Source organism: Drosophila persimilis, unplaced genomic scaffold (genome assembly GCF_003286085.1).
Source record: "Drosophila persimilis strain 14011-0111.01,24,50 unplaced genomic scaffold, DperRS2 tig00000191-arrow-pilon, whole genome shotgun sequence".
NCBI lineage: Eukaryota > Metazoa > Arthropoda > Insecta > Diptera > Drosophilidae > Drosophila > Drosophila persimilis.
The window spans coordinates 402,534-428,948 of record NW_020825298.1 but is presented as its reverse complement, the minus strand read 5'-3'; the positions used below and the strand labels follow the sequence as shown (position 1 = coordinate 428,948).

The 26,415-nt window shown below is 52.7% G+C and overlaps 1 protein-coding gene and 1 long non-coding RNA gene across 2 annotated transcripts; one reads left to right on the top strand and one right to left on the bottom strand.

Annotated features, from left to right (window-relative positions):
- The first annotated feature begins 1,904 nt into the window (after positions 1 to 1,904).
- On the top strand, positions 1,905 to 22,036 carry LOC6595592 (cadherin-related tumor suppressor). The gene is made up of 7 exons (XM_026988581.1): positions 1,905 to 7,358; positions 10,458 to 10,766; positions 10,822 to 11,055; positions 11,125 to 11,326; positions 11,395 to 11,687; positions 12,192 to 18,520; positions 18,600 to 22,036. Exons 1-7 carry the CDS (start codon positions 1,935 to 1,937, stop codon positions 21,367 to 21,369), a joined length of 15,561 nt encoding a protein of 5,186 aa, XP_026844382.1. The 5' UTR covers positions 1,905 to 1,934; the 3' UTR covers positions 21,370 to 22,036.
- A 3,448-nt stretch (positions 22,037 to 25,484) lies between these two features.
- On the bottom strand, positions 25,485 to 26,238 carry LOC6595593. The gene is made up of 4 exons (XR_003408734.1): positions 26,052 to 26,238; positions 25,856 to 25,995; positions 25,581 to 25,799; positions 25,485 to 25,511 (listed from the first exon to the last, which is right to left on the bottom strand). It is a non-coding gene; the product is annotated as an uncharacterized LOC6595593 (long non-coding RNA).
- Positions 26,239 to 26,415: the final 177 nt, after the last annotated feature.

The window sequence follows — 26,415 nt, the reverse complement described above, 5'->3', positions numbered from 1 at the left end:
GGGTTCACTAATATGATTAAAGAGTGAACTCTTCGGAGTCAGCTTTGAAGAGTTCAAGCTCGACCGACTGGCGATATCACCGAGGTTTTCACTTACGCTGGGAACATCTCTGCCATGAAGGAAGAGAAGAATATGGGGGAGAAGTTTCAAAAGTTTGAAATACTCGGAACTGATTTTGAGCGTCTTACTAATGCAATCGGTATTTGGTATTCGATAGATACAAGAGACAGGGAAAGGCACAGACCTTCCTGGGCTTCGTGTGTGTGTTTTGGTCCGGTCCCACAATAAAGAACACAAAACACCAAGAAATAAAAAATATATTTGATAGAGACCAAACGACCGAAAACGAAATGGAAGACTGCCAGGAACAGCACCAGAACCAGCAGCAGCCGCAGCAGCCTCAGTCGCATAAGCAGCAGCAACCAACAATACCATTAGAGCAGGTAGATTTTGAAGATTAATGAACGGGTTCGGGTTCGGCTTGAAAAGCTTCGCTTCGAACAACAAAAACGAAATTTACGACGCATTTTCAGCTACGTATGTATACTTGTAGAGATCTGATCCACAGCCCACATTCTGACAGATAGTGCGGGTCCGCTGCCATACTTTTGTCTAGTTAGTCCATCTAACGATGTCTCATACCCTTTCCCTTCAAGGCGTATTATCACTTCTAACAATCACTGACCCCCACACAGCACTCGTGCTAAACACACTCGGGGTTAGTGGAAGGGTATCCCGTGGTCGAGCACTACCAGCTGTCGCTGTCCATTTGGGATTTTACGCTATACGAGTGTTAATACGAATACGAATCAGTTTTAGAGCTCGATTCTACACACAATGTTGCACGTTGTTCTTGGTTTTTGGTCTTCGCTGAGTTGGGCAGGGGCGGGGCAGTGACAGTGGGTCTCCTGTCTTTGTATTGATACTCTTATAGAATCGAAAACTAACAAGAGATTGCCCCCACAAAGCATTCATTTGGTCCAAAGCTGACGCGCATGGTATTAATGGATGCGATGGCTGTTTTCCCATCATCTCTGTGTCTCCGTCTCCATGTGTGTGTGTGTGTGTGTGCTTTGGAATTTCATTTGATTAATAGACGCCGCCTAAATCTTGATTAGATTTTCCTAAAAGCCAAAGAAGAGCGGTGCCTTCTATGCCGTAGACTTGCCTCGCTTGCCTAGCTTGCCTTCAATCAGTTCGAATATATGCCCGTATTTTTATTTCGACTGCAAAGATCCCCAGTCCCTGGAGAAGGCGTGGGCTAATAGGGGTTGATTTATTAACTGGGGAAATGGGGAACAGATGAAGGCCTATCTGAGAGCTCCACGGTCGTGCAGCTAGGCGCTGGAAAACGCTGGTTACGCTTTCGCGCCTCATATGCCACTGGGCACCGTAGAGCGAACAGCTTGCACCCGCCCGAGTGGCGCATGCAATTTTATGCTCGACGGAGTATGAAATGGCTGCTGTTTTTTGTTAATTGAAAGTGTTATTCCAACAAGCACATGGTGATACATGAACTTCATTGGCGCATTAATCGACCATGAGTAAATTGAAACAAAGTCTGGACATGCGACTCGTACTAATATTACTCTTATTTTATATATTTTTTCAGGCGAATTTTACTGACGAATCGATAAACCATTCGAAAGATGTGAACTGACGTGAAAATTATCTAAAATGCACCGAGAGCAAAGCAAAGCAGAAAGTGAAAAAGTGTACAGCAAATGAAAAAGTTGAAAAGTAGACAAAGACAAAGGAGAAGGGGAAGGGAAAGAAGCGAACAAGAAAGTGCGAAATTTAAGGAATACGGCCCACTACGTCCAATACCAGCTCCCAGGAGCTCCAAAGAGACGATGGACTGGCGGCTCCGTGGACGCAGAAGGGAGCAGGCTGGAGTTTGGGCTCCCCTGCTGCTCCTCTTCCTGTGGCTGTCCATGGAATCCTGCTGTCAAGCGGGGGACATCAAGCTGGGCCCCACACTCGAGCTACTGGCGCCCCGAGGGCGTAGCTACGCCACCACCTACGAACAGTACGCGGCCTTTCCTAGGCGACGGAGCTCCTCGCCGGCGGCCGAGATGCAGTCCCGAGCGGTGGACACCAGTGCGGACTTTGAGGTGCTCGAGGGGCAGCCGCGTGGCACCCTGGTGGGCTTCATACCCACCAAGCCGAAGTTCACGTACCGCTTCAACGAGCCCCCGCGCGAGTTCTCACTGGACCCCGTCACAGGGGAGGTGAAGACGAACCTAGTGCTTGATCGCGAGGGCATGCGCGATCACTACGACCTGGTGGTGCTCTCCTCGCAGCCCACATACCCCATAGAGGTGCGCATCAAGGTACTCGACATTAACGATAATGCGCCAGAGTTTCCTGAGCCCAGCATCGCGGTTTCTTTTTCCGAGAGCGCCGTGTCGGGCACGCGGCTGCTGCTGGACGCGGCCACCGATGCGGACACTGGCGAAAACGGAGTCACCGATCAGTACGAGATTGTTAACGGCAACGTGGACCACAAGTTCCGTCTGGCTACCACCACAAACCCAAGCGGGGATACATCCTACCTGCACTTGGAGACGACGGGAAATCTAGACCGCGAGTCGCGAGGCAGCTACCAGCTGAATATATCGGCCCGGGACGGTGGTTCCCCGCCCCGCCTGGGTTTTCTGCAGGTGAACGTCACCATTCTGGACGTGAATGATAATCCGCCCATCTTCGACCACAGCGACTACAATGTTTCGCTGAACGAGACTGCTGTAGCCGGCACCCCGGTGGTCACTGTCATGGCATCGGACAACGACCTGGGCGACAACAGCAAGCTGACGTACTATCTGGCCGAAACGGAGCATCAGTTCACAGTGGATCCGGAGACGGGCGTTATATCCACCACGGAGCGCGTCAACTGCCCCCAGCAGACGCAGCAGAATGGCAGAGGCGGTGGTCAGAAAAGCTGTGTTTTCACGGTGTTCGCGCGGGACCATGGCTCCCCGCGACAGGACGGGCGCACGTATGTGACGGTGAACCTCTTGGACACAAATGACCACGATCCCATCATTCGATTCCAGTACTTTCCGCCCACCGGCAGTGTGGCCACCGTCGATGAGAACGCCGTGAATGGCACCGTCGTGGCCGCTGTGTCTGTGATTGACTCGGACGATGGCCTCAACGGAGAGACAACCACCCGGATCGTCTCTGGCAACGAGCTGGGCCACTTCCGCCTGGAGAAGACGCCGCTCTTCCACATTGTGCGCGTGAACGGAGTGCTCGATCGGGAGGAGATTGGGAAGTACAACCTGACTGTCGTGGCCATGGACAGGGGCACGCCGGCACGCATCACGACGGCCCACCTGATCATAGACGTTAACGATGTGAACGACCACGAGCCAGTGTTTGAGAAGTCCGAGTATTCGGCGGTGCTCAGCGAACTGGCGCCTACCGGGAGCTACGTGGCCTCGATAACGGCCACGGATGAGGACACGGGCGTCAATGCGCAAGTCCATTACGAGATCCTCTCGGGAAACGAGCTCAAGTGGTTCTCGATTGACGCTGCCACGGGCCTGATTGCCACTGCCGGTGCCCTGGACAGGGAGATAAAGGACAGCGTGGAACTGAGCATCTCGGCCCGCGACGGCGGCCCCAATCCAAAGTTCGCCTACACGCAGCTGAAGGTGACCGTTCTGGACGAGAACGACGAGGCCCCGCAGTTCGGCCAGCAACAGCTGAACGTCAGCCTCAGCGAGGACGTGGCACCCCAGAGCCTGGTATGCACGCTGACTGCCACCGATCACGACCAGGGAACGAACGGCTCTGTCGCATTCTCGCTGGCGCCCAGCGTGGAGCGTCTCTATCAGCAGCAGTTCGCAATCGACTCCATAACGGGCCAATTAACGACGCGCAAGACACTCGATCGTGAGACAATGGCGAATTATGAAATTTTTGTGATCGCCCGCGACCAGGGTGCACCCACACCACAGTCGGCCACGGCTACCGTCTACTTGAGCGTCTTAGATATCAACGATAACGATCCCGAGTTTTATCCCCAGCACTACATCTACACGTTCAGCGACGTGGATGACATCGTAGATGGTCATGGCCAGGCCAATGAGAAGGAGAACGAAAACGGGATGGCAAAGGAACGAACGCTGCTCCATGTCACGGCCACAGATCGGGACGAGGGCGATAATGCCTTAATTACATACACCTTGGAGTCAGGTGGCGAGGGCGTGTTCCAGGTTGACGCGCACTCTGGCGCTGTCATGCTGCGTGGCGACATTGCTGACAGGGCACGCACCGCCACAAAGCCCCACTACAAGCTGCTGGTCTCGGCGCGGGACTCTGGCCAGCGACGGAGTGGACAGGACGCTGTGGTGGACATTGTGCTGCAGTCGAAGATAGAGACAGAGCTGGAGTGTGGCAGCCAGGGTGCCTACGAGTTCCACCTTTCTGAGGATCACGAGCAGCAGCCGGCGCGCCTGGGCCGCGAGGTGGGGCTGGTGCAGGTTAAGGTTAAGGGGCAGGTCGCAGCCATCGAGTACATCATTATCCATGGGGACAGGGCTGGTAATTTTGCCATCGATGCCAACAGTGGCCGCATCACCACCGCACGCCCCATCGATCGAGAAGAGCAATCATACTATCGCCTGGTTATCTTGGCATCCAGCTCTAGTTCCAGCTTCAGTCCTAACTCTAGGACTGGCCCTGGCATTGTGTATGGCAAGTGCAATGTCAACATTGCGATCATCGATCTGAACGATAATGCGCCCAGCTTCGCTCTGGATCGTGATGCAGAGCCAACAATTGCGCTGCCAGAGAACGCTGCTGTGGGGCAGGAGATTTACTTGTCACGGGTCCGGGACCGGGACGCTGGCATCAACAGTCGCGTCAGCTACAACCTCACCCACAACCCCGACCAGCAGTTCCGAATAGGACCAGTGACGGGAGTGTTGTACCTGCAGCGTCCAGTCCGAGCGGAGCCGGGCTCCACTCTGCACGTGGAGCTGATGGCCACGGATGCGGGAACCCCTCCGCTGTCCAACAGGCTGAGCCTCCTGGTGCATATTGCCGACGTGAACGATCACACGCCCGTGTTCGACCACACCTCGTACGAGACCTCGCTTCTGGAGACGACCAAGGTGAATACGCGATTCTTTGCACTGGCCGCCACCGACATCGATCTGGGAGAGAACGGTCGCATATCGTACGAAATCATTGAGGGAAACGCGGATCGCATGTTTGGCGTGTTTCCGGACGGTTATTTGTTTGTTCGTGCCCCCCTGGACAGGGAGGAGCGCGACTACTACGCCCTGACGGTGTCCTGTCAAGATTCGGGCGACCCCTCACGCTCCTCCGTTGTGCCCGTGGTCATCCATGTCATCGATGAGAACGACAATGCGCCCCAGTTCACCAACAGCACGTTCACCTTCAGCATTCCGGAGAACGCCCCCGCGGACACGTTCGTTGGCAAGCTGCTGGCCGTGGACCGGGACATTGGCCGCAACGCAGAGCTGAGCTTTACACTCTCCACCCAGACACAGGATTTTATGATAGATACGCGCAACGGCTTCATCAGGACCCTCAGGCCCTTTGATCGGGAGGCCCTGGTGAAAGAGAACCGGAACACAGAAAGCAGCGAGGAGGAGCGCAGTGCCTCGAGAGGAATCGGCAACTTCCTGATGCTGGAAGCCATGGTCACGGACAACGGCAGTCCGCGGCTGCACGACAAGGTAAAGGTGAAGGTGATTGTCACGGATGTCAACGACAATGCCCCCGAGTTTCTGCGTGCCCCGTACCATGTGACCATCTCCGAGGGAGCCTCCGAGGGCACGCACATCATGCACGTGTTCACCCAGGACGCGGATGAGGGCCTCAACGGCGATGTGTACTACTTCCTTGCGAAGGGCAACGGGGCGGGGTTGTTCAGCCTGGACAGTGCCACGGGACAGCTGACGCTGGCCCGAAAGCTGGATCGCGAGTCCCAGGATGTGCATCACCTAATCGTCGAAGCCCGGGACGCAGCCCTGAAGGGGCCCCTCAGCTCGAATGCCACCATCAGCATTGTGGTGCTGGACGAAAACGACAATGCCCCAGAGTTCACGCAGTCGAGTAGCGAGGTGTCGGTGTTGGAGACCAGCCCTAGTGGCACGGAACTGATGCGCTTTCGGGCCAGCGATTCCGACCAGGGCGTCAACAGCCAGGTGGTCTTCAGCATTTCGGCGGGCAACCGTAGGGACACCTTCCACATCGACAGCGTGAGTGGCAGCCTCTATTTGCACAAGGCGCTCGACTACGAGGACATCACCAGCTACACGCTCAACATCACGGCCTCGGACTGCGGCACTCCATCGCTGTCCACCACTGTGCTCTACAACGTGGTGGTCGTGGACGACAACGACAATCCGCCCATCTTCCCCAGCACGGCGATTGTGCGGCAAATCAAAGAGGGCATTGCTCTGAAGACACCGATAGTGACAGTCACAGCGGACGATCCCGACTCGGGCCTAAACGGGAAAGTGAGCTACGCCATTAGCAGGCAGGAGCCCGAGCTGACGGGCGGACGCCACTTCGGCATCAACACGGAGACTGGAGTCATCCACACGCTCCGGGAGATCGACCGCGAGTCCATAGATACTTTCCGGCTCACGGTTGTGGCCACCGATCGGGCACAACCCTCGAGCAGACAGCTCTCCACCGAGAAGCTCGTTACGGTGATTGTCGAGGACATCAACGACAATGCCCCTATCTTTGTGTCCATGAATGCGGCCATCCTGCCACTGAAGCTGCAAGGCAATAGGGAGGAACCCGTGATACAGGTTCAAGCCCGGGACGCCGACTCCTCGAGCAATGGCCTTGTTACATACGAGATCGTAAGCGGCCAGCAGGAGCTATTCCGGCTGCAGCGCAACACGGGCATCATCACCTTCAGCCCAGGGGCCCAGTATAAGCGCGAAATTCGCCACCAGCTCACCCTAAAGGCCACCGACGAGGCGGTGCAAAGCGAACGCAAGAGCAGCGAGGTGTACATAACGATCATCACGCCGGGCATGCCGGGTAGCGATCTATCCGTACCTATTTTCGAACAGCCCGACGCATTGTCCGGCTCTGTTTATGAGAACGAGCCAATCGGCACCAGCATCCTCACGGTAAATGCCCATCTGCATGGCTCCGAAATCGAGTACTTTGTGACGAATGTGACTGCGGCGGGGAACAGCGCCCTGCCGGTGCAAGTGGATCGATTGTTCGACATTGATGCAAAGCTGGGGATACTCTCGACAGCGGCCGAACTGGACCGCGAGGCAGGGCCGAACAGCTATGAGGTGGAGGTCTACGCCATCGCTCTAGGCGGACAGCCGCGCACAGCGCACACAAAGGTAAGTCCACATCCCCATATCCTCACATTCACATTCCACTCGCATGATGCAGAGGGCAGATGCAGATGCAGAGCTATGACTTTTGCCTTACCTTCTGCCTGGCCCATTGTGGCGGCCATTACTGGGCCAGCTTTAAGGGCCGGCTTATCAGTGCAAGTCGAGACCGCACTAATGCGCTTTTAATGTCTTGTGCTGATATGAAATGTTGATTACACGCCAGCCGGTGCTCCAAGGAACTCCAACTCCAAGTGATCTGAAGCCTGAGCCCCAGTTCGGATCGGTTCGGTTCGGATATTCTACATGCAGTTGCGGCTATGCCTTGAAATGCAAATTAACAGGCAAACAACAGGCGGATTCGGCGTCCCTAAGCTGCTCTCCTGATATCTGCTGAATGAATTTGATAGAGGAGTATGGTCGCGGGGGGAGGTGATGAGGAAAAGAAACCAACCAGACCTGTGTATCGAGAAAATATTTTACAACGCAGAGCTGCCTGCATAAATGGGCCGCAGGGATAGAATTATAATAAGATGCTTCATTGGCAGATGCCTTTAATTATGGCTGGTGCTGGTGCTGTATATGTTGATGTTGCTGGTACCCTACACGCCAGGAGTCAGGGCCTCTTCACAGCATCGGCCCAGCTTCTACCACCAGTGGGGAAGCTTCGGCTGAAGGGCATGGCACAGACGCGAAGAACTCAACTTCTGGCCTTCTTTTACTGGTTTTCTGGCAGAAAGCATGCAGAAGTAAAGCAAGAATAAAAATAAAGGAAAATAATGCTGAGCTGCTCTGCTTGCAGCCAGCCATCGGAATGGTCGGCCCTTTCCCTGCACTGCTCTTCTCCTTCTCCTCCTCCACCTCCTACCGAGCTCGATACAAGCCAGTACTGATCCCCATTTTCGGCATCTGCGACCGCGTCCGCGTGTTCGTGGCATGGCCTCGACAGACACGTTGTATGCGTAGGTATGCCAACAATGTACGCATGCAAATGTGCGCGCTGTAGTTCCAGTTTCGTGCAGCCAGCAGCAGCAACTTCATGGGGCACGAAGCAACGTTTAAGCCAGCGTTCCCCAGAGTCACACACACATGCGTCGCTGGTACAAGGAACTATGCTTTAGTGGATGTATCTGTGGCTGTTGCTCGCGTGCGAAGAGGGTTTCAATCAATTCATTGTTTCATTGATTTAAAACGATTGTCATGTTTTCAATTTTTTTTTGCGCTATTTGCGTTATATTTAAGTATTCACCAGCCTCCGCTGGCCACACTGGATGCCATGACTGTGCCTTCATCCGGTCCCCAATACATACCTGCGAAATTTGGAACAGCCAGAACAATCGGCAGTAAGGGACTATAATAGTAATGGACTGGTGCTTAGTGTCGATTTCTAGTCTTCTGCGAGTGGCATGCTTTGGCCTCATGACCGATTGAAACGAAACTCAATTAAAGCGTAGAGAAACAGAGAAGCAGAGAAACCGCGTGGCATGAACGGAAATGGAAACGGAGAGATTGTCTTGCGGCTGGCTTTCAATCAAAATGTCGCCAGTTTCAGGACAGATCGGGTTTGGAATTTTACGCAAATTTATTGCCATCCTTTTTCTAATCACTGTTCCGCTCCGATCCACTCCGATCCACTCCGAGTCGTGTTGTTTCGTTTCGTGCCGTGTAGTGTGGTATAGCGTTCCTCTCCTGTGCCTTCTTCCGTGGGCCATTAAGGGGATTGACAAATGGTCACATTTCTTGCAGCTGCACCCGCTTTCCACTGCTCAAATTAGTTCAATTAGCTGCACACATTTCACTTTGCCCCGGGCCGTAAATGGTGTTTTGCTGATAGACTCTCTGCCAAACAGCCCAACAGCCCAACAGGCGAGCAGGCGAACAGCCGGGTGTCTACTAACGTACATTTGTGGCTCCTCCCGCGGATCGCTTCAGCGATGCATCCCAGTGTCAGGCTTCACATCCACGTCCTAGTCGTTGTCTGTTGAATGGCACACTCAAGGCGCTGTCTGATGTTACAAATTTGCATAAATTTTATTACAAATGCAGTATTTGCTCGCATGCACTTCCATGAGCCCACCTCAGTACTAGCGACCGACTTAACACCAGACCCACGAGCACCAACATCACACGATGCTATATTTTACGTGCGGCTCTGGCTGGCTCTGTGTCTCTATGTCTGGCCTCTGCCTCTCTTTTGGCGTATTTATTGCTTTCTTGGCTTTTGTCCTTCAGAGTCCAGAGTGGGACTGCGTCTGGGCACTGTGTGTGGAAGTTAAAGTTAGGCAAGAGTTACGAGCTCGGTTTATGTAGCCCAACGGCCACGATTTTATTGCGGCTTGATTAGAGGATTGATTCTTAAACAAGGGGAGGGGAAGGGAAAGGGAAGGGAACTCCTCTGAGAAATAATGGGTTCCGAAAGTCCCTGAAAGTGTTCAACGCCTGCTTTACATACTACATATATTACTCATACTTAGACCGTACTCTTACTCATATGGTGCGTCTTGAAGTCAACTGTTCATGTTTTTGTGCGGAGGTCCGTCTCGGACTCCCCTACTTACAGAGAGATGCTAAAGGCACGCAGCACGAACAGGCCAGACATGTCAAATTCAAATGAATGTTAAATGGTGACAATGGTGACAATGGTGACAATGGCGACAGCCAAAAGTAAATTTCTTAAAGTTAGAGTACGTTTAGCCGGTTTTTGGTTGTGTCGAACTTAATGGCGGTCATGTGAGAACCTGGCCTAAACTATATTTCCCTAGGTCATAAACAAGCGGAACATTCAGCTTCAGCAGAAAGTTCATGTAACAAGCCGGAGACGGAGCTAAAGCGTAAGCGGGTCAAGCCCAGGCCATAGAGATGAAGAATGCGATTGACATTGCGACAGAAGTTCGGGTACATAAGTGGGTACAATACATACTCGTAGATAGTCTGTATTCTGGTGTATTTAGTGCCAAATATGGAACGAGTTTCCGCTTGATGAAATCGACATCGCCATCGGCGATCCAATCATTTGGTATATTTGCTTCGTTGTACATACTCGTATTGCTCGTAGATGCTTTATAGGTCACTCACTCACTTTTTCGAGTATTCTCCCTCCGGCAGGTCAAAGTAACAGTTCTCGATAAGAACGACAGTCCCCCGCAGTTCCTCGAAACGCCATTCGCTTACAATGTCAGCGAGGACCTGGAGATTGGACACACAATTGCAACGATACGCGCCCACGATCCTGATACTCTGGGCACTGTCAAGTTCCTGCTGATTGACGGCCAGGACGGAAAGTTCCAGCTGGAACCCACGACTGGTAGGCTAGTGCTGAACGACACTCTCGACCGGGAAACGAAGAGCAAATACGACGTGCGCATTCGGGTTTCAGATGGGGTACAGTACACGGAAACCTACATAGCAATTGAGGTAAGAAAATCCCTTCCTGCTGTGGTCCACTCCCCACAACTAACCTTTCCCTCAGGTGAGTGACACCAACGACAACCCACCGATGTTTGAGGAGTCCGTGTACTCCTTCGATATTCCGGAGAACGCTCCCCGGGGCTACCAGGTGGGTCAGGTCGTGGCCAGAGATGCGGACCTCGGCCAGAACTCACAACTTTCCTACGGAGTCGTCTCAGACTGGGCCAACGATGTATTCAGTCTGAATCCGCAAACAGGAATGCTCACCCTTACGGCCCGCTTAGACTACGAAGAGGTACGTAACCCTCAACGAACATGCCATCCATCATCGTTCCATGCATTGGTTTTTTTTTGGGTCCCACAGGTACAGCACTACATTCTGATTGTACAAGCTCAGGATAGTGGACAGCCTAGCCTATCGACCACCATCACAGTATACTGCAACGTTCTCGACCTGAACGACAACGCACCCCTGTTCGACCCCATGAGCTACTCGAGCGAAGTGTTTGAGAATGTGCCCACAGGCATGGAGGTAGTCACTGTCTCAGCCAAGGACATCGACTCGGGTAAACTACAGTCCACCCACAGTATATTCAACGGTATAGTTTGATGACTAATTATTGCTTGTTTTAAGGTAACAATGGACTCATCGAGTACATCATCACAGCAGGAGATGCCGACGAAGAGTTTGGCATCGACAGCAACGGCACCATCCGAACGCGTCGCCAGCTCGACAGGGAGCGCCGCTCCTCATACACTTTGACGGTCACAGCACGCGACTGTGCCGATGAAATTGCCACTTTCAGTGAGCTAGAGGAGACGCAACTGAAGCTTAAGTACCGCTCCCCCAGACGGTACCATCAAACCAACCAACAGCAACAGTTTTTGGCCCATCAAAAGCAGCAACGACTCTCATCTACCGTGAAGGTAAGCGCACAGGAAAATCAATTGATAAATCCTTTTCGTATTGGGCAATATTGGATATACAAACCGAACTCGTGGAGTTGTTAGCTTAAAGAAAAGAATAAAGTGAAATGTTTGGAATAACGTACAATGAAAAATATTTTAACAGATAAAAGACTAAATGCGCAGTGTCAAAAAAAAAGGCAATTGTGACGGCCATCCAATCTAGCGTCTTTCGAGCCGACTATTACTTACATACATATGTATAATATTCTACAAAGGTAGAACAGCGACCCTAATTAATTGAAAGATTTTTTTGAAACATCGCGGGACCCGCGTTTAAAGTGTGTGTCATTCGAGTCTTTATCCTTCATTCGTTCGTTGGCTTGAAAAACTGAGCCACACTTGGCGTTTACCGTTTTATCAAGATCTATCTATCCCCTGGATGCCAACCCATCCACAAAATTACCCTAAGACTGATCTCTGCGATCTACTGATCTCCTTTTTCCTCTCGACTTTTCGCCCCAGGTAACGATACTCATCAAAGATGTCAACGATGAAGTGCCCGTGTTCGTTTCCGCAAACGAAACGGCGATCATGGAGAACGTGGCCATCAATACGGTCGTTATCGCAGTGAAAGCTGTTGACTATGACGAGGGCCGCAATGGCTACATCGATTATCTTCTTGAGGAGGCCGCACCTGACGACGACGCGTCTGAGGGGCTATCGGAGCGGCTTCCCTTTTCCCTTAATCCGACCGATGGCCTGCTGCGCATAGTGGATGCTCTTGATCGAGAGTTGCGATCCAGCTACGTTCTGAATATAACGGCACGCGACCGGGGCGAACCACCGCAGGCTACCACCACCCAGCTGCTGGTCCGAATACTCGATGAGAACGACAACAGTCCAGTGTTCGACCCGAAACAGTACTCGGCCTCGGTGGCGGAGAACGCCAGCATTGGGGCTATGGTCCTGCAGGTGTCCGCAACAGATGTGGACGAGGGAGCCAACGGCCGCATTCGCTACTCTATTATGACCGGCGACCAGAACCAGGACTTCAGCATCAGCGAGGACACAGGCGTAGTGCGGGTGGCCAAGAACCTGAACTACGAGCGGAATGCTCGCTACACCCTCACAGTGCGCGCCGAGGACTGTGCCGTGGAGAATAGTGCCAGTGACACGGCCGAGCTGATCATCGGCATCCTGGATATAAACGACAATCGGCCCACGTTCCTCGACTCGCCGTACCTGGCACGTGTAATGGAGAACACGGTGCCGCCAAACGACGGGTACGTTCTCACGGTGAACGCGTACGATGCGGACACGCCTCCGCTAAACTCGCAGGTGCGGTACTTCCTAAAGGAGGGCGACTCTGATCTATTCCGCATAAACGCCTCGACTGGCGCCATAGCTCTGCTCAAGCAGCTCGACCGCGAAACGCAGAGCGAATATATACTCACACTCGTGGCAATGGACACAGGATCTCCGCCCCTGACAGGCACTGGCATCGTGCGTGTCGAGGTGCAGGACATCAACGACAATGGGCCCGTCTTTGAGCTGCAGTCCTACCACGCCAGCATCCAGGAGAACCTGCCCATAGGCACCCTGGTCCTGCAGCCAACTGCAACGGACAAGGATGCGGGGCTGAACGCGAAGCTTCGCTTCAATCTGCTCGGCGAGCATATGGCGCGGTTTCACATAGACACGGACACGGGAGTGATTACCACAGCCACTGTACTGGATCGCGAAGAGACCGCTGTCTACCATCTGACGCTTATGGCCCAGGACAGTTCCATCACCGAGCCCCGTGCCTCGTCCGTAAATCTCACTATCACCGTGGGAGATGTCAACGACAATGAGCCCAAGTTCGAGTCGGGCAGCTACAGCATTGCAGTGCCGGACAGGATAGCCGCGGGCGAGTTTGTTTTTGGCGCCAGGGCCGTGGACCTGGATGAGGGCGACAATGCCGTGATCCACTACAGCATCAGTGGCAGGGACCAAGAGTTCTTCGAGGTCAATTTCAAGACTGGAGCGATAAGCACCAGTCTGGAACTAAAAATCAGGAAGAAATCTCCTGGCGACACGATCTACAGCATCGTAATGCAGGCCACGGACCAGGGACAGACTCAGCAGACCTCCTCAGCGGAGTTGTCGGTGATGCTGCGCCCCGCCGAGCTCTTTCCCACGTACTCGTATATGGCCAACACACGCTTCACCCTGCCAGAGGATGTTCAGCCGGGCAAGATTGTGACCAAAGTCGCAGCTAGCTCGCCCAAAAAGGGATCTGCCGCCAATATACGTTATGGCATAGCAGGGGGCAATATGGGAGACGCGGTGCGTATTGATGTCAGCAGCGGGGCTCTCAGTGTGGGCCACGACGGCCTCGACTATGAGCTGACGCACGCGTACGAGATCTGGGTGGAGGCTTCGGATGGCGACAGGCCCAGCCTGCGCAGCGTTATGCTGGTGACCATCAACGTCACGGATGCCAACGACAATGCCCCGATCATGGATAAGCTTATCTACAACGCCGAGGTTCTCGAGGAGGAGTCCCCACCGCAGTTGATTGCAGTCGTCAAGGCCAGAGATCGGGACTCGGGTGACAATGGCGAGGTCAGCTACCGTCTGAGCAACGACTACGAGGGCACATTCGAGATCACCGATTCTGGCGAGATTTACACGACCATGCGCCTCGATCGCGAGGAGCTAAGCGACTACGCTTTCGTGGTGGAGGCCGTGGACCAGGGCGTGCCTCAGCTGACGGGCACTGCCAGTGTGCTCTTGCACCTTCTGGATAAGAACGACAATCCGCCCAAGTTCACGCGATTGTTTTCGCTTAATGTAACGGAAAACGCCGAGATCGGGAGCTTTGTCATCCGAGTGACCTCGTCGGACTTGGACCTGGGCCAGAACGCCAATGCCACATACTCCTTCAGCGCGAATCCAGGGGAGAAGTTCAAAATCGAACCCCTCAGCGGCAACATCACCGTGGCGGGTCATCTGGACCGCGAGCAGGAGGACGAGTACATACTGAAAGTGGTAGCCTCGGACGGAGCTTGGCGAGCGGAAACGCCCATTACGATTACGATCCAGGATCAGAACGACAATGCGCCGGAGTTTGAGCACAGCTTTTACAGCTTCAGCTTTCCGGAACTGCTGCATCCTGTAGCACTTGTGGGCCAGATTATAGCCACCGACCGGGACAAGCTGGGTCCCAACTCTGTAATCTCGTATTCGCTGCAGCAGCCGTCACCCATGTTCAGCATTGATCCCGCCACGGGGGAGATCTTCAGCAAGAAAGCGATCCAGTACAAGCGCTCGCAGTACGTTAGATCTCCCGAGAACATGTACGCCCTCACGATTTTGGCCACGGACAATGGAAAGCCGCCGCTGTATTCGGAGTGTCTGGTCAACATCAACATCGTCGACGCCAAAAACAATCCGCCCAAGTTCGAGCAAGCCGCTTACCTGTCGCCACTGCCGGAGCACGCCCGTCCAGGCCAACGCATTGTGCAGGTTCATGCTACGGACAAGCAGGACATGGGTGCCGCCAATGAGATGGACTATGCTTTGGTGTACGGCAACCTTAGCGCGTTCTTCGCCATCGGCAAGCACGATGGCTGGATATCGCTCGCCAAGCCCCTCCTAAATGTGCCCACAAACTCCCGCTTCGAGCTCACCGTCAAGGCCATCGATCACGGGGTGCCCCCGCAATCGGACCGGACCCGTGTCACTATTGTGGTCACGGGCGAGAACCACCATACACCCGAGTTTACAGCCCGGAGCTATCAAGTGATTGTGCCAGAGAATGAGCCGATTGGATCCACAATCCTGACAGTTGGAGCCACGGACGAAGATGTTGGGCCGAATGGAATGCTGCGCTACGCCATTTCGGGCGGCAACGAAAACCGCGACTTCATGGTGGATGAGCGCACTGGGGGGATTCTGATTCGCCAGCAGCTGGACTACGATTTGGTACAAGAGTACCATCTGAACATCACAGTACAGGACCTGGGCTTCCAGCCGCTGTCCGCTGTGGCCCTGCTGACCATTATCCTGACTGATGTCAATGATAATCCGCCGCTCTTCAATCAGTCCGAGTACCATGGCTACGTAGCGGAGAACAAGCCAGTGGGCACATTCGTTTTCCAGGCCCACGCCACCGACAAGGACTCCCCGAAGAATGCCATTGTTCATTACTCATTTCTGCCCAGCGGCACAGATCGCCACTTCTTCCTGATGAACTCCAGCAACGGGACCATCTCCTCCGCGGCCACCTTTGACTACGAAGAACGGCGCACCTTCGCGCTACAGCTAAAGGCCAAGAACCCCGACTCCAGCATGGAGAGCTATGCCACACTCTACGTGCACATCCTGGGAGTGAACGAGTTCTATCCCCAATTCCTGCAGCCCGTCTTCCACTTCGATGTGTCCGAGACATCTGCAGTGGGCACCATAGTGGGCGCTGTCCAGGCCACGGACAAAGACAGCGGCGAGGATGGTCGCGTCTACTACTTGCTGGTGGGCTCCAGCAACGACAAGGGCTTCGCCATCAACACCTACACGGGTGTGATCCACGTAGCACGCCACCTCGACCGCGAAACGCAGAATCGGGTGGTGCTCACAGTTATGGCAAAGAACTATGGCAGTATTAGGGGCAACGACACCGATGAGGCGCAGATCATAATCTCCATTCAGGACGGCAACGATCCCCCCGAATTCCTTAAGCGCTACTACACGTCAGTTATTTCAGAGGCCGCTCCGATTGGAACCAAAGTTACGACAGTCAGAGCCGTGGACAAGGACGTGCGGCCGCAGAACAATCAGTTCAGCTACTCCATCATCAACGGCAACCTGAAACAGGGCTTCAAGATCGATGTCCAGAGTGGAGAGATTAGCACGGCTGCGCGGCTGGATCGCGAGGACATTGCCCACTATAGTCTCGTGATTGGGGCCATCGACACCGGCCTGCCACCCCAAACGGGAAGTGCCACAGTGCGAATAGATCTGGATGACGTCAACGACAACGGTCCGGTGTTCGCTCCTGAGGGGCTGCTGGGGTATGTTTCCGAGAACGAACCAGCAGGTACATCGATAATGACGCTCTCGGCGACCGATCCGGACCTTCCTCGCAATGGCGGACCCTTCACTTATCAACTGGTGGCGGGTAAACATAAGTCCTGGCTGAGTGTGGACAAAATCTCTGGACTGGTGAAGTCCACGGGCAGCTTCGATCGGGAGATCACGCCCACCTTGGAGGCGGTGATTGAGGTGGAAGACAGCGGAAAGCCTAGGCAGCGGGCCCAGCACACGCTGATCATCACAGTGCTCGACCAGAACGACAATCCATCCACGCCGCGTAACCTTCACGTGGCAGTCGGTATCTTCAACGGGGACCTTCCCTCAAACGTAAAGCTTGCCGATGTCCGCCCCAATGACATCGATATTGTGGGCGACTATCGCTGTCGCTTGCAGGCTCAGCCCCAAGGCCAGCTCCAGCTGGCTATACCCCGAGGCTGTGACTTGTACACCACCTCGCACACCACGCCCACAGCCTACGCCGTCAGCTACACAGGAAATGATGGCAAGCACAGCGATGTTACCTCGAAGCTGACCGTTGACTTCCAGACCTACAATAATGATACACTTTCCCATACGGTGTCCGTCTTGGTGCGGAACATGACGGCGGCCCAGTTCCTGGCCCAGCACTATCGCCCGGTTATGGAGATGCTGAAATCCCGCTTGGCCAGCGACGATGAGCTCTTCCTATACAGCCTTTTGGGGAATGGGGGGAATGCAAGCAGCCTGGAGGTTCTGCTGGCCGTGCGCTCCGCAAGGCGAACCTACCAACAGCCGCGCCATGTTATTGAGCGTCTCCGGGAGAAGCGAGCCGCTCTAGCCGAGCTCCTGCAGAAGGAGGTGGTCATTGGCTACGAACCCTGCAGCGAGCCCGACGTCTGTGAGAATGGAGGCGTCTGCAGTGCCTCTATCCGACTGCTGGATACCCACATCTTCGGCATCATCGACAGTCCCACACTCGTCTTAAGTGGGCCACGCCTCGTCCATGACTACAGCTGTCAGTGCACCAATGGATTCTCGGGGGAACAGTGCAACCGGAGGCAAGATCCATGCCTACCCAATCCCTGTCAGCTGCAGGCTCAGTGTCGGCGCATCGGGAACGACTTTCAGTGCGTCTGTCCATCGAACCGCGATGGCAAACAATGCCAGCGGGAGCGCAGCGACGTGTGCTGGAGCAAGCCCTGTCGCAATGGCGGCAGCTGCCAACGCAGCTCCGATGGATCGTCGTACTTTTGCCTCTGCCGGCCGGGATTCCGGGGGAACCAGTGCGAGAGCGTGTCGGACTCTTGCCGACCCAATCCCTGTCTGCACGGTGGATTGTGCGTCAACCTCAAGCCGGGATACAAGTGCAGTTGTACCGCTGGTCGCTACGGGCGTCACTGTGAGCGCTTCAGCTACGGCTTCGAGCCGCTCTCCTTCATGACCTTCCCGGCCCTGGACGTGACCACCAACGACATATCCATCGTGTTTGCCACCACAAAGCCCAACTCCCTGTTGCTGTACAACTACGGAATGCACAGCGGTGGCCGCTCGGACTTCCTGGCCATTGAGTTGGTGCATGGCCAGGCCTATTTTTCATCGGGCGGGGCACGAACGGCCATCAGCACCGTGGTAGCCGGCCGCAATCTTGCCGATGGAAGCTGGCACAAAGTTACGGCCACGCGTAACGGACGGGTCATGTCGCTGAGCGTAGCTAAGTGTGCAGACTCTGGAGACGTATGTGCCGAATGCACACCAGGGGATTCCACCTGCTATGCGGACGAGGTCGGACCTGTGGGGTGAGTACTGCGAATGATGTATAAGATGAGGCGCACTCAATCCAATAATTTCATTTTTATATCTTCTGGTTCCTCACAGCACACTCAACTTCAACAAACAGCCGCTTCTGATTGGCGGGTTGGCCTCTGCGGATCCCATCCTGGAGCGTCCTGGTCAAGTGCACAGCGATGATCTTGTGGGCTGCTTGCACAGCGTGCACATCGCCGGACGCTCCCTGAACCTGAGCACACCGCTCCAAAAGAGAGGCATTATTCCCGGCTGCAATCGCCAGGCCTGTCAGCCTTCCTTGGCGGCAGAGCGCTGCGGAGGGTTCGCCGGGCAGTGTATAGACCGCTGGTCGAGCTCGTTGTGCCAGTGTGGAGGGCATCTGCAATCGCCCGACTGCTCCGACTCCCTTGAGCCAGTCACACTGAGCGGCGGGGCCTTTCTTGAGTTTAGAATCTCCGAGCTGCATCGTCGCATGCAGCTGCTGGACAACCTGTACAATAGCAAGGACGCTTGGTCGGACATTATCACCCGCGAAAGACGCCAAACCGCCAATGCCAGTTCCAGACAGAGCATTAGCATCTCAGCAGCATCCCAGATATACGAAGCGCCCAAAGTACTGAGCCTGCTCTTCCGCACTTATCAGCCGCGTGGACTGCTCTTGTATTCGGCCACCAATCAGATGTTCACTTCTCTGTCGCTGAAAGAGGGAAAACTCGTATACTTCTCCAAGCAACAGCTGACCATCAACATGACGGTACAGGAGCCAGCCTCTCTGCACGATGGCAGGTGGCACAACGTAAGTCTGCACAGCGAGAGTCGCAGTCTGCAGCTGTTCATTGACGGTCGTCAGGTGGGCGATGAGCTCGACATTGCGGGAGTGCACGACTTCCTGGACCCATACCTAACCACACTGACTGTGGGCGGTGCTCCCAGTGAGCTTCTTCGGGCGGACGGATATGCCGAACTGTTCGTCGGTTGCGTGGCAAACTTTACGATCAATCATGAACTGCAGCCCCTGAACGGGTCCGGCAGCATCTTTCCCGAAGTGCAGCATCACGGAAAGGTGGAGCTAGGCTGTAGTGGCGACATTGGAGTAGATGCGGCCCAAGTTGCGGATCCACTGAGCATCGGCATCACTTTGGTGATCGTATTCTTTGTCATTTTGGTGGTCGCCATTCTGGGATCGTACGTTATATACCGATTCCGTGGGAAGCAGGAAAAGATTGGCAGCCTCAGCTGCGGAGTGCCGGGCTTCAAAATTAAACACCCTGGCGGAGTGTTGGGCGGGCCACCACTGCCTCAGAGTCAAGTGGACCACGTACTGGCACGAGGTCTGCACCCCAACGAAGCCCCGGCTCCACCGGTGGGAGCCACCGAGCATTTGCGCCCACCCACGCACCATCTCGTGGGACCTGAGCTCCTGACTAAGAAGTTCAAGGAGCGCAGTGAGCTCACACCAACGGCAGAGCTGCCACAACCACAGCAGCGTCCTCAGCGACCAGACATCATAGAACGCGAGGTCGTGGGCAAGAGTCCGCTTATCAGGGAGGAGCACCATCTCTCCATACCGCCACCGAATTCGATGCATCCGCTCGACCACGGCAGCTCTGTAGACATGGGCTCCGAATACCCGGAACACTACGACTTGGAGAACGCCAGCTCGATCGCTCCCTCGGACATTGATATTGTGTACCACTACAAGGGCTACCGCGAGGCGGGTGGCATGCGGAAGTACAAAGCCACCTCTCCACCCGTGGCCGCCTATACCCACCACAAGCACCAAAGCGCGGCCAGCCAGCAGCAGCATCGGCACTCGCCCCGACACGCCGTCAACGCTCCGTTCGTGTCCCGCAACCAGGGCGGACAGCCGCCTCCGCCAAATAGCGCCTCTCGCACTCATCAAAGCACGCCACTGGCACGGCTTTCGCCAAGCTCGGAGCTGAGCTCCCAGCAACCACGCATTCTCACGCTGCACGATATTTCGGGCAAACCCTTGCAGAGCGCGCTCTTGGCCACCACCTCCAGCTCTGGCGGGGTCGGCAAGGATGCCCTGCACAGCAACAGTGAACGCAGTCTGAACAGCCCGGTCATGTCGCAGCTCTCTGGGCAGAGCTCCAGTGCCAGCCGTCAGAAGCCTGGCGTTCCACAGCAGGCGCCGCCACAAACCTCTATGGGTCTGACTGCCGAAGAGATCGAACGCCTTAATGCCCGTCCGAGAACCTGCAGCCTCGTCTCAACACTCGATGCTGTGTCGTCAAGTAGCGAGGCGCCGCGAGTGCCCAGCAGCGCCCTCCACATGTCATTGGGAGGCGGGATGCACAACACTGACGTGGATGCCCACAGCTCAACTTCGACGGATGAGAGCGGCAACGACAGTTTCACCTGTTCCGAGATCGAGTACGATAACAATAGCTTGAGTGGTGATGGAAAATACTCGACCAGCAAGAGCCTTTTGGATGGCCGGAGTCCTGTCGCTCGAGCGCTCAGCGGTGAGCCCAGCCGCAATCAAAGTGTCGTCAAAACCCCTCCCATACCCCCGCACCCATACGATGGCTTCGAATCCTCGTTCCGCGGCTCGCTCAGCACTCTGGTGGCCAGTGACGATGACATTGCCAACCACTTGAGCGGCATTTATCGCAAAGCGAACGGCGCCGCCTCCCCATCCGCCACTACTTTGGGATGGGAGTACTTGCTCAACTGGGGGCCAAGCTATGAGAATCTGATGGGCGTGTTTAAAGATATTGCAGAGCTGCCTGATACGACGGACACGCCACAGCAGCAACAACAGCAACAGCCACAGGCCGTGTCAACTCTTCGACTGCCCTCGAATGGCCAGGCCGCACCAGAGGAATACGTGTAGACTGGTGGAACAGTACAAGCAACAGATGCAGAAAAATATTCTTATATATTTATGTGTAAATTGTGTGTAAAATTGCCAACCCCCTCCCTCTAGTAGGTATTAAGTATTGCCATTTCATTTCGCAATGTACAACGAAAGCGTATCGAAAATATTTTTTAATTAGAATAGATTTACGCGATCTGTAGATCCGTAGATCTTATGCCTTGTAATAATTTAGACACTAGTTGCTTTTTGAACGCCTTGTATCAAGGCCAAACTTCCTTAGTAAACTTCAGTTAGGGTTTTAAAAAAACAATTTATCGACTGATCAACATATAAACACACAAACCTACAATATATAACCGAGTATCAGTGTCAGCGAATTTTTTAAGGAAGCCCAAAACTATTAATTGGATAATGTTATTGATAATTACCTTCCGTACTTGTGTATATGTTTTCTGTGTGCTATATTAAATTAGTTCCAGCTACTCATTTTATTGATATTTATCGCCATTTAAGTACATTAAATACATTTTTCTAACTTATTGACACAATTCACCTAAACTTCCCTTACCACCTTAGTCGTAGCCATAGACAATGACTTTCAGAGATACTTCGCATTCCTTTAGATATGTATACTTACTTACATTTTATCATGCATGTATGTACATGTAAAATTGGTATTTGAAATAAATACGTAGTAAAATGTTAAAAAATGTATCCACCTCAACGGCTGTGTCTCGTCACAAACTTTTTATAGCTTCTGCTCACATAGATAAAACCACAAGTTTCCATTTCGGATGGTTTTGTTGCTCAATAAAATCGTTCTAATAGTTCTCGATAATCTCACCGGCGAGGTACTCCAGCTTGCCAGATCGATACTGCATCAACGATCGCTTGCATTGGTACAATAACATTAGTTATTATTTGCTGCACCATGCTTTGCCTCATCGGCTTTGACCGCGTAAGTTTTCCTTGTTTCCCCCATATTCATTGCCATTTGCCATTAACTATTTTTTCTTGGTTCCTATTCTTTTATTTTTGTATTCCCTCCAGCTCTATTGGCCAATAACGTCTCGGGCAACAAACTTCTATGCCACGATCACCTCCCCTTACCTTAAGTTATTATTTATTCATTTACTTTATTTAACTCTTCATTTAATTATAACATTTCGGCCCCTCCCGTACCCAGGCATACCTCCTTGTTGCTCGTGGATACCAATATACCGGTTACCACGGTCTTCTGGTCTTCCGGTTCTTATGATGACGGCTGTCCACTCCAGGCGCCTGACCGACTGACTGATTGTTAGCCCCGGCTGGCTCCTGCGCTCGTGGCCACGATGCCGTGCGCCCCTCGGGACATGATTCTTGTCGCGCGAGGCTGTGGCTTTTTGTCCGACATTTAGACCCGGCCACTGCCATGGCCCTCTTCCTAGCATCCCACGCTGTTTCCTTCGTCTTTCAAATTCGCTCGCTGTCGTTAACTCCTCGTCCTCTGTGGTAGCCACTGGCTGGCCTATCCCGATGACGCTGCTGTGTAGCTGGGAAATAATGTCAGCAACCCCCTTTCATAAGCTGCCGAATCAAACGCTGGGCTTCAGCTTCAAGACGTGAAAGTAAATCAGTATAATCACGGCGGACCAATGCACGCCCAGATCGGCTACAAATAAGGGAGAAAACAAGATAGGGCTATTGGAGCTAGCAAAGTATCAAGGATATCCAAATACACGAACCTATGGAACAGCCAGATCGGACCACAAATAACGAAGAAAACTGGAAAAATATGATTGTAGAAAATATCCTTGATCCTTGGCCCATGATAAGGATTTCACCAAATCACCAAAATTCGGACGATCACAGGAAGCTGTCGCACGCCTAGATCGGATCATAAATAGCGAAGAAATCAAAATATGTATGAATCAGTCTTTCGAATATTTTGATTTTGCGTTTCATTATAGTACTGGGTTCTTCTGCTATAGCGTGCAGCTATATGCTATATGGCAGCCGAAGTTCGGTCTGTATTCTTGCGATCGGGAGAGTCCTCCCAATCGACTGCCATCGGAAAAAGGGACATCCATTTTTTCACGATTTTCGCAAAAAATCATGATGGTTACATCATTAAATTTGGCAAAAATAGGCCGCATTTTCATAGGCGAGATTTTGATGCCGTTCGACAGTCTGGACCCTCACTCTCCTGGGAGAGTTGGTCCTTCACCGATCGGCCCATAAATAGCCGAGATATAGAATTTGGAACATTTGGATTTTAGATTTCATTAGAATACTGGTTTTTTCTGCATGCTATATCTCTGCTATACGGCAGCCGATCGGAGTGCGGCATGTCTTTTCCTGACCGGGAGGGTCCTGTCAATCGACTGTCATCGGAAACAGGGACATCCATTTTTTCACGATTTTCACAAAAAATCATGATGGTTACATCATTGAATTTGCCAAAAATCGGCCGCATTTTCATAGGCGAGATTTTGATGCCGCTCGACAGTCTGGACCCTCACTATCCTGGGAGAGTTGGTCCTTCACCGATCTGGCCCTATTTATCTGAGATATAGCCTTCCGAAGATTTGCATATCATTAAGATAGTGTTACTTTATTAAACTCTACCTTTCTTTTTAGCAGGTCGCACCCTCGGGTGGCTAGGAGTACCTCTTCCGTGCCCGCTGTCACTGATTCGCTTGTTTACCAGGGGCATGATTCGGGACATGCTTCTTGTCGCGCGAGCCTGTGGCCTTTTTTCCGATAATTTGGTCCGGCCACTGCCATGGCCCTCTTCCTTGCCTCCCACGCTGTTTTCTTCGTCTTTCCAGTTCGCTCACTGTCGGTACCTCCTCCACGGGTGATTCCGCCGTAACTGCTCGTCCTCTGTGACAGCCACTGGCTGGCCTGTCGTGATGATGCTGCTGTGTAGCTGGCCTGACAATGTGGCGCCCGGTCCGCTGCAGCAGTGACCAGTGATCGACGGCGGAGTTGTTGGTTTACGCCAACGGGAAATAATGTCAGCAACCCCCCATTCATAAGCCGCCGAATCAAACGCTGGACTTCAGTTTCACGACGCGTAAGCGAATCCGTATATAATTTTGCATATATTTTTAATTCTATCTTCCTTCACAGAGGACTTACATATGTACCCTACGCTTTGCCACAAACCATGTCGTATCTGATTTGCCCCAGCCAGACGTTCCTATCCAAGCATGAGCGAGGCGTTTTCGAGTCAGACCGAGTCTTTTTCCAGCCAGACAGAATCGTATCTCAGTAGGACAGAAGCGCACCCATTGCAAGATTCACACGTAACAAGCCATCGTCATCCTTCAACCTGGCCATCGACAACAAGGACTTTGACTATGGCAACCAAGGGAGGGGCTACGCGGTCTACTAGATGCTAGATACACGCATCCATTCATTTAGATAGTAACTAAAAATGTTTTCCACTTGTTTATTTATTTATACTAAGCTAAGTTTTGATGAATAAAACTATTGAAAAATTATCCTTGCTGTATCCTTAATCCGGGAAACTATCCCGATTACAAAAAGGCGTGGCACGCCGAAATCGGTTCACAAATAGCGGAGAAAACTAAATATTTTTAATTGGGGAATATGTTCTTGATCCTTGATAAGGACTATCAAATCACGAACACTTTTCCGATCACAGGAAGCCATCGCACGCCCAGATCGGTCCACAAATAGCCGAGAAAATAGCCGAGATCTAAATATGTATGGCTGAGGTCCTTATCAAAGAATCAAGGACATATATCTGATCACGGGAAGCCGTGGCACTCCCCGATCAGGCCACAAATAAAGGAGAAAACAAGATATATAGGTCTGGGGACAATATCCTTGATCCTTGGTCCTTGATACGGACTGCATTAGATCAAGGGTGCTGTTCCAAACACAGTAAGATGACGCATGTCCCGATCGGGCCACAAAAAGCCGGGAAAAATAAATATGTATGGTTGGGGCGGTTGATGTCCTTACCGAAGGATCAAGGATATTTATCTGAGCACGTGGGTTCCTGGCAGGTCCCGATCGAGCCTAAAATAACGGCAAGAACAATATTTATACGTCTGGAGTACATTTCCTTGTTCCTTGGTCCTTGATAAGGACTCCAGCAAATCAGGGATATTTTTCCGATCACAGGAAGCCGTCGCACGGGCCTAAAATAACGGAGAAAACAAAACTAGTCTGTAATTTGTTATTTTTGAAAATGTAGTTAAAGAAATCACCGATAGGGGCGCCACCGTACAAAAAAACTCGCGTCAAATGGCCGGGTTCAAATCAGGTAAGGGGTGCGCTTCTGTCCTGCTGGAACACAATTCAGTCTGGCTGGGATGGGACTCGGTCTGTCTCGAATACGCCTCGGTAATGTTTGGATAGGACTCCGTCTGGCGGGGGGAAATCGGATACGACTCGGCTTGTGGCAAAACGTAGGATATAAGAGTCCGCTGTGAAGGAATATGTATTTAAAAATATATCCACAATTATATACTGATTCACTCACGCGTCTCGAAGCTACAGCCCAGCGCTCATTGAGCGTTGAGTACAAGCAGGCAAACACCTTACTAGATGGTGTGGGTGTGGTGGTGTCTGATTCGATAGTTATCGCCGTGGCGTGGCTTTCCTCCGCCCCAAAAAGTAGCTCTGGGAATAAAATGCACATTTTGAATATATCCACTAATCAAATGTAAAAAACTTACTTAATTCTACATGTGCAAGATATTCGGAGACACCTGAAACAGCTCCAGCGACTCCGTTGATGTGCATCAGTCGACGCAACATAGGCAGCTTGGTCCACAACCTGCTTAGGACATCGCTGCAGCACGCCCTCAGTTTTTATAGAGACCCTCGCCATTGTAGAATCTTGTATAGGTGCGGAGCTCCTCAGCTGGAAGACTATGCGCCAAATCGGTTTCTTTAGGGGATTGCTTTGGAAGATTAAGCTCTTGATATTGTGCTACTGTTAACATAACTATTAACAGGGTTTAAAGAGGGGGGCGAATGTTAAATTTGCATAGTGTAAAATGTCTAACATAAAAAAAAGATTTTGTTCATATTTTGGTT